The sequence below is a fragment of the Panulirus ornatus genome, chromosome 66 (assembly GCF_036320965.1).
Source record: "Panulirus ornatus isolate Po-2019 chromosome 66, ASM3632096v1, whole genome shotgun sequence".
Classification (NCBI taxonomy): Eukaryota; Metazoa; Arthropoda; class Malacostraca; order Decapoda; family Palinuridae; genus Panulirus; species Panulirus ornatus.
Genome location: NC_092289.1, coordinates 8,854,128 through 8,865,143, shown reverse-complemented (window position 1 = coordinate 8,865,143; position 11,016 = coordinate 8,854,128). Strand labels below are relative to the sequence as shown.

General features: G+C 45.1%; 1 protein-coding gene across 1 annotated transcript in view; it reads left to right on the top strand.

Annotated features, from left to right (window-relative positions):
• The first annotated feature begins 8,827 nt into the window (after positions 1 to 8,827).
• Positions 8,828 to 11,016, top strand: part of LOC139746727 (uncharacterized) — a 130,573-nt gene continuing 128,384 nt past the window's right edge. Inside the window, exon 1 of the mRNA XM_071658213.1 lies at positions 8,828 to 9,005. Coding sequence (XP_071514314.1) covers positions 8,934 to 9,005 — 72 coding nt within the window. The 5' untranslated portion in view covers positions 8,828 to 8,933. The remainder of the gene's footprint in view (positions 9,006 to 11,016) is intronic.

Below are 11,016 nucleotides of genomic sequence, written 5' to 3'. Positions count from 1 at the left end.
TCTCTGATCCATGGACAGAGTTCTTCACCGATTCCGTGTGTGCTTTGAGTTTATGTCAAAGTCTCTTGTGAGGTACTTTATGGAAAGCCTTTTTGGAAATTTAAACATACTACATCAGTCGGTAATTTTTCGTCCCAGTTCTGATAAATAACATTAAAATATTCCAGCTAATTCGTCAGCCAGGATCTTCTGTAGCGGAAACTGTGTTGGTTGTCCTGTATAATTCTGTGATCTTCTAGAAACGTGACTATTTTATCTTGTATCATTTTTTCCATCATTTTTCTAACACTGACGTAAGGCTAATGGGCGGTAGTTCAAGGCACACTTTTTTGTCTCCTTTTTTCATATATAGGAATAACATTTACTAGTTTCCAGTCAGTTGGCACCTGACCATCCTATAGAGATTTGTTGAATATTTTTTTTGTTATGTGGTATATCATCTGTCTCTTGACCTTATTTAAAAATGCTAAGTTATCTGCGCCGTTGGATATGTTAGGATTTGATTGGTCCAGGTATTGAAGTACTTCACAGTTCTGTATTTCTCTAACCTTCAACTCTTCTTCCTCAGATCCTTGAAACATTTTCATTGGTTGTGGTATTCGAGATGTTCCTTCAATTGTGAATATGGAGTTAAAGGAATAATATGATATAGTAGCCATTTCCTTGTCGTCAGTAGTTAGTGTGTCATGTTCGTTTCGTAATGGTCCAATTCCTTCTTTTACTGTCTTTCTTAGTCTTATATATTTGAAGAATTCCTGAGGATTATTCTTAACTTTAAAAGATATTCTTTCTTGTTCGTCATGTTTACTCTGTCTTATGACCTTCTCTCACACTCCTAATTTCGATTGATTTTTGGCGATTTTCGTCGGGCTCCTATTGATTGAGATTTCTCTAAGTTTTCTTCTTTTGGCGAATTAGTCCTTCTATTCTATTCATCCATGATGCTTTTGAAATATTACAAGTTTTCTTCGTAATTCGTGGAATATGTTTATTTTCAATCATGCGTAGCGTGTTTTTAGAATTATTCCACATTTTCTCTAATGTGTGAACGTCAAGAAGTATTGTTCAATTGGTACAGCGAATTTCATGTACAATGTTTTCAAGATTTGTTCGCCTGTAATCTGGGATCAAGAGTTTGTTGTCATTTATTTCATAATCTAAATCTATCTCTAAATCTAATCCAAGTGTGATCGTTGTGTGACAAACTCTCACCTACTTCGCAAGAGTTGATTAAGTTTGTGTCACTGGTGAGGACAAGATCAAGAATGTTTTGATCTCGTGTTGGTTTTTTAATTAACTGTTGTAGAAAATCGTCTTCAATCAGTTCAGTTAGTCTCGTTCACTCTCGGTCACCTGTTAACGTGTTCCAGTTTAAGTTTGGACTGTTGAAGTCTCCTGCTATTATAACCTCTTTACTGTTTATTATTGTTTTGATTTCATTGTATAATATCTTATCGTCGTCTTATTTTTGCTTTGGAGGTCTATAACGCCAAAACGTAGTTTACTTTTGAACTTGTGGGTAATGTCAATATAAAGAGAGTCGTAAGTGTGTGTGTCTACTTAGCTTATCTTAATAGCACTTAAATTGTTATCAACGTAGATCAAAACACCACCACCACCTACCCTGTACAAGTGATCTTTCGTAAATAGTTTGTATCCAGGTATTGTTAACTCGCCGATTAAATGTTTATTCTCAGTTTATCCACATTTCTGAGATTACAATAATGTTCGGTTTTTCAGTAACTACATAAGATATAAAAGTTCATTGCGTTCCGTAGTGATGCTCCGGCCATTTGTGTATGTTAAGATTCTTGTCTTTGGAGCTAATTTCTGGGCTGAATTTGCCTTTCTTTACTGTCGGTATGATGCGTGTTTGTATTATCACGTTGATGTGTGCGTGTGCAGTAGCGGGAGAGATCAAGAAGAAGGTGCAAGAGTTGAAAAAGAGGGCAAATGAGAGGTGGAGTGAGAGAGTATCATCAAATTTTAGGGAGAATAAAGATATGTTTTGGAAGGATTGGCGGAATGCATGAATAATGTCATGGTACAAAGGCAAAGGGGATATATATGTGAAAGTTCAAACTACAGAGGCATAAGTTCTTGATTGTTCCTGGAAAATTGTATGGGAGAGTATTGATTGAGAGGGTGAAGGCAGGTACAGAGCATCAGACTAGGGAAGAGCAGTGTGGTTTCAGAAAAGGTAGAGGATATGTGGACCAGGTGTTTGCTTTGAAGCATGTGTGAGAAAAATTCAAAGAAACAGCTGAATCTGTATGCGGCATTCATTTAACGGAGAAGGCATATGATAGGGTTGATAGAGATGCTTTGTGGAAGGTCTTTAGAGTATATGGTGTGGGAGGTGAGCTGCTAGAAGCAGTGAGAAGTTTCAATCAATAATGTAAGGCATGTTGACTCGTAGGAAGAGAGGAGAGTGATTGGTTCTCACTCTCAGGTAGGGGTGTTTTGATGTCCCCATGGTTGCTTGATTTGTTTATGGATAGGGTGGTTATGGAGGTAAATGCTTGAGTTTTGGAGAGAGGTGCGAGTATGCAGCCTGTTGGGGATGAGAGGGCCTGAGAAGTGAGTTGGTTGTTGTTTGCCGATGATACAACACTGTGGCTGATTCGAGTGAGAAACTGCAGAAATTGGTGGCTTAGTTTGGAAAAGTGTGTGAAAGAAGAAAGTTGAGAGTAAATGTGAAGAAGAGCAAGGTTATTAGGTTCAGTAGGGTTGAGGGGCAATTGATTAAGATGTATGTTTGAATGGAGAAAAATTGGAGGAAGTGAAGTGTTTTAGATATCTGGGAGTGGACTTAGCAGCGAATGGAACCATAGAAGTGGAAGTGAGTCATAGGGTTGGAGAGGGGGCGAAGGTTCTGTGAGCTATGGAGAATGTGTGGAAAGAGAGAACGGTATCTCGGAGAGCAAAAATGGGTATGTTTGAAGGAATAATATTCATCTTTATGCATTATTCTCCGCATCAGCGAGGTAGCGCCAGGAAACAGATGAAGAATGGCCCATCCACTCATATACACATATTTATACATAAATACCCATACATGCACGTATACATACATATACATGTACACATCAATATATACACGTATCCATAGATACAAACATATACATTTATATACACAGGCACATATTCATATTTGCTTGCCTTCATCCATTCTTGGCGCTACCCCGCCCTACAGGGAACAGCATCGCTACCCCCAACTTCAGCGAGGTAGCGCCAGGAAAACAAAAAAGGCAGCATTCGTTCACACTCATGGCTAGAGATAGGGTTGTGCGGAGGAGGGTGGAGATTAAATGTTTGATGACAATATGTGGTGTGAGGTGGTTTGATCGAGTAAGTAACGAAAAGATAAGAGAGATGTGTGGTGATAAAAAGAGTGCTGAGAGAGCAGAAGAGGGTGTGTGGAAATGGTTTAGACATAAGGAGAGAATGAGTGAGGAAAGGTTGACAAAGAGGATATATGTGTCAGAGGTGGAGGGAACGAGGAGAAGCGGAAGACCTAATTGGAGGTGGAAGGATGGAGAGAGGTATGTAAGGAATAGTGTGAATTGGAACGATGTGGCATACCGGGGTCGACTTGTTGTCAATGGACTGAACGAGAGCATGTCTGGGGTAAATCATGGAAACTTCTGTGAGGCCTGGATGTGGATAGGGAGCTGTGGTTTCGGTGCATTACACATGACAGCTAGAGACTGAGTGTGAACGAATGTGGCCTTTTTGTCTGTTTTCCTGGCGCTACCTCGCTGACGCATGGGGTGGTGATGCTGTTTCCTGTAGGGCGGGGTGGCGCCAGGAATGGATGTAGGCCAGCAAGTATGAATATGTACATATGTATGTATGCATGTATGTATATGGCTGTGTATGTGTATGTATGCGTATCTATATGGGTATATGGTATATGCTAACATGTATATGTATGTATATGTGTATATGTTAATATGTATATGTATGTATAAGTGCGTGTATGGGAGTGTATGCATGAATGTGTTTATGAGTGGATGAGTCTTTCTTTGTTTCCTGGCGTTACCTCGCTGAGGCGGAAAACGGCGATCAAGTAAAAAGAAAATTAACAAATTAACAAAATTAACTAAATTAACAAAAGGCATATAATAAAGTACTCCATGTATCAACATGAATTATTTTCACATAACAAGTGTTTGAAATTTACACCTACGAACAGGACCGTATCTGCTCCACACGGGTTTGCATTTCTCTTTTGTTTTAACCACAACAGACTCGCTAAGGCGCCTGGTAAAACAAGCAGTTCGTAGTTCATTCAGGTGTAGTCCGTCGGTGGTAAATTCATGTCAAAATAGCTGCCACAGATTTATAGATTTAGCTCCTTCTTGGAAACACAGAGTCACACGCCTATGTCTGAGACTGGACGCTTTGCTGAGGATGGCTTTTATTTTTTTTCTTTTTGTGGCAATCCTTGGCCAGGCTCCTGAAATCATACTCTCAATCATGTTTCAAAATCCTCAAATAAGCTTATGATAGGATGATCTCACCTTCCGTACGTTGTTACGTGGTATTACAAATGTATTATCGTGAACACTACCACAGTCCTCGCCTACAGTGGTGTCATACTTCCTCTTACACTCAGAGAGTAAAACCATGTACGGTTTGGTGGGTTCCTACAGCAGACCTCCACCAGTCGACCTCGCATGATAGACTCAGCGACCAGCCTTACCTTGTTGTGGACATCGTCCTTGTCACCCAAGATTCCTGAAACATACAACTGTATCCTAGGTCTATTATGGCAGCTACAGTGTAAGCAGGTCATGTTTTAACTTGAGATACTGATGTATCTTGAGACTAGTATGATCAAACCAAAACACAACAACGACCTGGTCCCTCAACGTCTCTCAGAACGTTTTCTTCCTTGCGAGTGTTTGCAAGAAAGTCTGATGCAGAGGACTAGGATCAACATGTAAGTTTATCATGAATATGTCCAGGGTCATGACGCTGATGTCCGACAGGTGAAGATGTCCATTGGAATTAGATGTCTTGGTCACTGTTCTCAGCTTCAATCAGCAGGACTAGCATCCTGCAGGGCACTCTGTTCGGAGAGTGTTGGTGGAGCTGGTCAGAGAGGCTCACAGCATGAACTCGGGATTGGACGAGATGTGTCGGTGCTGTTAGAATACGATGGAGTTCGCAGTGGGTAGCGCTAGAATAAGGGCTAAGTTCTTTTCTGTGAGAGTGGGTAAGGCTGTTATCCCTCTATGCAGCATAGGCAGCGCCGGCCAGTATGCATGAGCAGTATATGGATAAGTTTAATGATAAACGCTCAATCCATGTGATCACATGTTAGTCTTTGTAGGATATGAGGAGTGGAGTGAACAGGACGGCACTTCACAGATGGGTTTGGAGAACTCTGATCTGCCAAGGATTACAAGGATAGTGTGGTAGAGGACCTGCCTGTGTTACCTTGGTGAATGACAGTGGGCTATGTCATGCAAGGAGCTGTGGTCGTTCATGACTCGCAAAAGGTGCTGTGCAAAACTGGAGACGAATGTGGGATTTCTGAGAGACATAACCCTGGAAGAACACAGTATGAAGACCTCTGATGAAGTCAATGATTATGGAAAGTACACAGACACTTGCCATATCTAGTACCTTAGTTAACATGCGACTTGAACTACTGTCGACTGAACCATTAGAAAACGAAGATCTCTTTAGCCACGAGCCTCTCTCTCACCCCTTAGCCTTAGCGGGCTTCTCCCCATTAGCCAGGGGGAATAACCATCTGTATACTGTGTTTCTGCTTGTTTTCCCCCAACAACGAGGACGATGGGATCAGGTAACTGGTGGTTCAGATGAAGGCTGATGGACACTGGACTGGGGGGTGGTCATCAGCTCACGTTACTAACAGGCCATGCGTCTGTCATGTCAGGCTCCTCTGACTCTCATTACGAGAGCTCGATGCTCTCCGTTTTCTTTTCCTATCCCCCCCCCTTGTGATCTTTTCGATTTATTTCAGTTTGGTGTAAGAGAAAACGAGGACAGAGGGTGGTGGTGGTGGTGGGCGGCACAGTGGAGGCATTCCATGTTGGCACTACTGAGGTCACGAGACAAACCTGATGAAGACACACTCCTGGAATGATGATCACTCTCATTCTTTCCAGGCTGTAAGGGACTTCCAGGCTGTAAGGAACTTCCAGGCTATAAGGAACTTCCAGGCTATAAGGAACTTCCAGGCTATAAGGAACTTCCAGGCTATGAGAAACTTCCAGGCTATAAGGGACTTCCAGGCTATAAGGAACTTCCAGGCTATAAGGGACTTCCAGGCTATAAGAAACTTCCAGGCTATAAGGGACTTCCAGGCTATAAGGAACTTCCAGGCTATAAGAAACTTCCAGGCTATAAGAAACTTCCAGGCTATAAGGGACTTCCAGGCTATAAGGGACTTCCAGGCTATAAGGGACTTCCAGGCTATAAGGGACTTCCAGGCTATAAGGGACTTCCAGGCTATAAGGGACTTCCAGGCTATAAGAAACTTCCAGGCTATAAGGGACTTCCAGGCTATAAGGAACTTCCAGGCTATAAGGGACTTCCAGGCTATAAGGAACTTCCAGGCTATAAGGAACTTCCAGGCTATAAGGAACTTCCAGGCTATAAGGACTTCCAGGCTATAAGAAACTTCCAGGCTATAAGGGACTTCCAGGCTATAAGGAACTTCCAGGCTATAAGGAACTTCCAGGCTATAAGGAACTTCCAGGCTATAAGGGACTTCCAGGCTATAAGGGACTTCCAGGCTATAAGGGACTTCCAGGCTATAAGGGACTTCCAGGCTATAAGGGACTTCCAGGCTATAAGGAACTTCCAGGCTATAAGGGACTTCCAGGCTATAAGGAACTTCCAGGCTATAAGGAACTTCCAGGCTATAAGGAACTTCCAGGCTATAAGGAACTTCCAGGCTATAAGGAACTTCCAGGCTATAAGGAACTTCCAGGCTATAAGGAACTTCCAGGCTATAAGGAACTTCCAGGCTATAAGGGACTTCCAGGCTATAAGGAACTTCCAGGCTATAAGGGACTTCCAGGCTATAAGGGACTTCCAGGCTATAAGGAACTTCCAGGCTATAAGGAACTTCCAGGCTATAAGGGACTTCCAGGCTATAAGGAACTTCCAGGCTATAAGGAACTTCCAGGCTATAAGGAACTTCCAGGCTATAAGGACTTCCAGGCTATAAGGAACTTCCAGGCTATAAGGAACTTCCAGGCTATAAGGAACTTCCAGGCTATAAGGGACTTCCAGGCTATAAGGGACTTCCAGGCTATAAGGGACTTCAAGGCTATAAGGGACTTCCAGGCTATAAGGAACTTCCAGGCTATAAGGAACTTCCAGGCTATAAGGAACTTCCAGGCTATAAGGAACTTCCAGGCTATAAGGGACTTCAAGGCTATAAGGAACTTCCAGGCTATAAGGGACTTCCAGGCTATAAGGAACTTCCAGGCTATAAGGAACTTCCAGGCTATAAGGAACTTCCAGGCTATAAGGGACTTCAAGGCTATAAGGGACTTCCAGGCTATAAGGGACTTCCAGGCTATAAGGAACTTCCAGGCTATAAGGGACTTCCAGGCTATAAGGGACTTCAAGGCTATAAGGGACTTCCAGGCTATAAGGGACTTCCAGGCTATAAGAAACTTCCAGGCTATAAGGAACTTCCAGGCTATAAGGAACTTCCAGGCTATAAGGAACTTCCAGGCTATAAGGGACTTCCAGGCTATAAGGAACTTCCAGGCTATCAGGAACTTCCAGGCTATAAGGGACTTCCAGGCTATAAGAAACTTCCAGGCTATAAGGAACTTCCAGGCTATAAGGAACTTCCAGGCTATCAGGAACTTCCAGGCTATCAGGAACTTCCAGGCTATAAGGAACTTCCAGGCTATAAGGAACTTCCAGGCTATAAGGAACTTCCAGGCTATAAGGGACTTCCAGGCTATAAGGAACTTCCAGGCTATAAGGAACTTCCAGGCTATAAGAAACTTCCAGGCTATAAGGGACTTCCAGGCTATAAGAAACTTCCAGGCTATAAGGAACTTCCAGGCTTAAAGAAACTTCCAGGCTATCAGGAACTTTCAGGCTATCAGGAACTTCCAGGCTATAAGAAACTTCCAGGCTATCAGGAACTTCAAGGCTATCAGGAACTTCCAGGCTATAAGTAACTTCCAGGCTATAAGGAACTTCCAGGCTATCAGGAACTTCCAGGCTATAAGTAACTTCCAGGCTATAAGGAACTTCCAGGCTATCAGGAACTTCCAGGCTATCAGGAACTTCCAGGCTATCAGGAACTTCCAGGCTATAAGGAACTTCCAGGCTATCAGGAACTTCCAGGCTATCAGGAACTTCCAGGCTATAAGTAACTTCCAGGCTATAAGGAACTTCCAGGCTATCAGGAACTTCCAGGCTATAAGGAACTTCCAGGCTATAAGGAACTTCCAGGCTATAAGAAACTTCCAGGCTATAAGGGACTTCCAGGCTATAAGAAACTTCCAGGCTATATGGAACTTCCAGGCTATAAGAAACTTCCAGGCTTAAAGAAACTTCCAGGCTATAAGGAACTTCCAGGCTATAAGGAACTTCCAGGCTATAAGAAACTTCCAGGCTATAAGGAACTTCCAGGCTACAAGAAACTTCTCAGACAATTATCAAAAAGTAAATAAATGCTTGCCTTGAGCAGTGACGTCATAGGCCGGTGTGGTGGGACCTCCTCCTCCTCCTCCACCTGTTGCCTCGCTGCCGGCCAGTGGGCGGGACCAGCCGGCCGCTGAACGTATAAAGGCCGGGTGGAGGCGGGCCCTGGCCCGTATTGTGCTCTCAACCGCCGACGCAGCAGCAGGACGAGGACGCTCCCGGACCACCCGCTGTACCTCAAGTGACCAGGCACCATCGCATCACACCGCACCACTATGTCTGGGGAGGCATTCAGCGTTCTCTTCCTCCTGACCTTGTGTGTCTTCTCTGCTGCCGGTCCTGTCAAGGTCAGTCCTTGCCCTCTCCATCCCCTTGACACCCAGGGCACGTAAGTCTCCCGGAGGGCTTTCCCTGCCCTCACCAGGTCACGTAGGTACTACAAGACCCCCCCCCCCCCTACCCGAGGTCTTCCTGCACTCCCAAGCTCACATGAGACCTGGATGTCTTTATAGTTTTTACCCCCCTGGGGTCGCGTAGGTGCATGACCTGGGGGAGGGTGTCCTTCTGCTGTTTCCCAGGGCACATTGGTACGAGACTTGGGGTCATTGCTCCTGCCTTTAAGTCACACAGGCACAGGGCACGGAGTCTTTACTGCTATCCCCAGGTCACGTAGGCACAAGGCCTGATGTCTCTACTGTTGTCCCCAGGTCACGTAGGTACAACACCCGAGGTTTCATTGCTGTGTCTAGGTCACATAGGTACAAGAGCTGAGGTCTTTCTCCCTTTCCTAGGTCTCATAGTTACGAGACCTGGAGTCCATACTGCTATCCCTAGATCACACAGGTACAAGACACAAGGTCTTCTTGGTGTCCCCAGGTCATGTAAGTGTAAGAACCAGGCGGGGTTTTTTTACTGTCATCCCCAGGTCACATTAACTGAAGACGCAGGTTTTTTCTTTACTTTTGCTCCAGTTGATATTGGTGTAGGGCCCTGGTGTCCCACTGCTGTCCCCAGGTCACATAGGAGTAAAGCTCTGGGGTTAACTGATGCTGTCCCCAGGTCACATAGGAGTAAAGCTCTGGGGTTCACTAGTGCTGTCCCCAGGTCACATAGGAGTAAAGCTCTGGGGTTCACTAGTGCTGTCCCCAGGTCACATAGGAGTAAAGCTCTAGGGTTCACTGATGCTGTCCCCAGGTCACATAGGAGTAAAGCCCTAGGATCCTTCCTGATGCTGTCCCCAGGTCACATAGGAGTAAAGCTCTAGGGTTCACTGATGCTGTCCCCAGGTCACATAGGAGTAAAGCCCTAGGATCCTTCCTGATGCTGTCCCCAGGTCACATAGGAGTAAAGCCCTAGGATCCTTCCTGATGCTGTCCCCAGGTCACATGGGTTAAATAAGTTTTCTAGGTTACATTCTTGCTTCCAGGTCCATCCCACATGTGGTGTCCTGTTTTCCAGGTCATGTAACAGTTCGTGTACTGCAAGTATTCGGTGCCCCGACCCATGTTAGATTTGTAGGATCCAGTGTCACGCTGGTGTTTCCCCCAGATCCTGCAGTTGTAGGATCCAGTGTCACGCTGGTGTTTCCCCCAGATCCTGCAGTTGTAGGATCCAGTGTCACGCTGGTGTTTCCCCCAGATCCTGCAGTTGTAGGATCCAGTGTCACGCTGGTGTTTCCCCCAGGTCTTACAGTTGTAGGATCCAGTGTCACGCTGGTGTTTCCCTCAGATCCTGCAGTTGTAGGATCCAGTGTCACGCTGGTGTTTCCCCCAGATCCTGCAGTTGTAGGATCCAGTGTCACGCTAGTGTTTCCCCCAGATCCTGCAGTTGTAGGATCCAGTGTCACGCTGGTGTTTCCCCCAGATCCTGCAGTTGTAGGATCCAGTGTCACGCTGGTGTTTCCCCCAGATCCTGCAGTTGTAGGATCCAGTGTCACGCTGGTGTTTCCCCCAGGTCTTACAGTTGTAGGATCCAGTGTCACGCTGGTGTTTCCCTCAGATCCTGCAGTTGTAGGATCCAGTGTCACGCTGGTGTTTCCCCCAGATCCTGCAGTTGTAGGATCCAGTGTCACGCTGGTGTTTCCCCCAGATCCTGCAGTTGTAGGATCCAGTGTCACGCTGGTGTTTCCCCCAGATCCTGCAGTTGTAGGATCCAGTGTCACGCTGGTGTTTCCCCCAGATCCTGCAGTTGTAGGATCCAGTGTCACGCTGGTGTTTCCCCCAGGTCCTGCAGTTGTAGGATCCAGTGTCACGCTGGTGTTTCCCCCAGGTCTTACAGTTGTAGGATCCAGTGTCACGCTGGTGTTTCCCTAAGATCCTGCAGTTGTAGGATATCTTGCTCAGTAAGACTTGTCAGGAT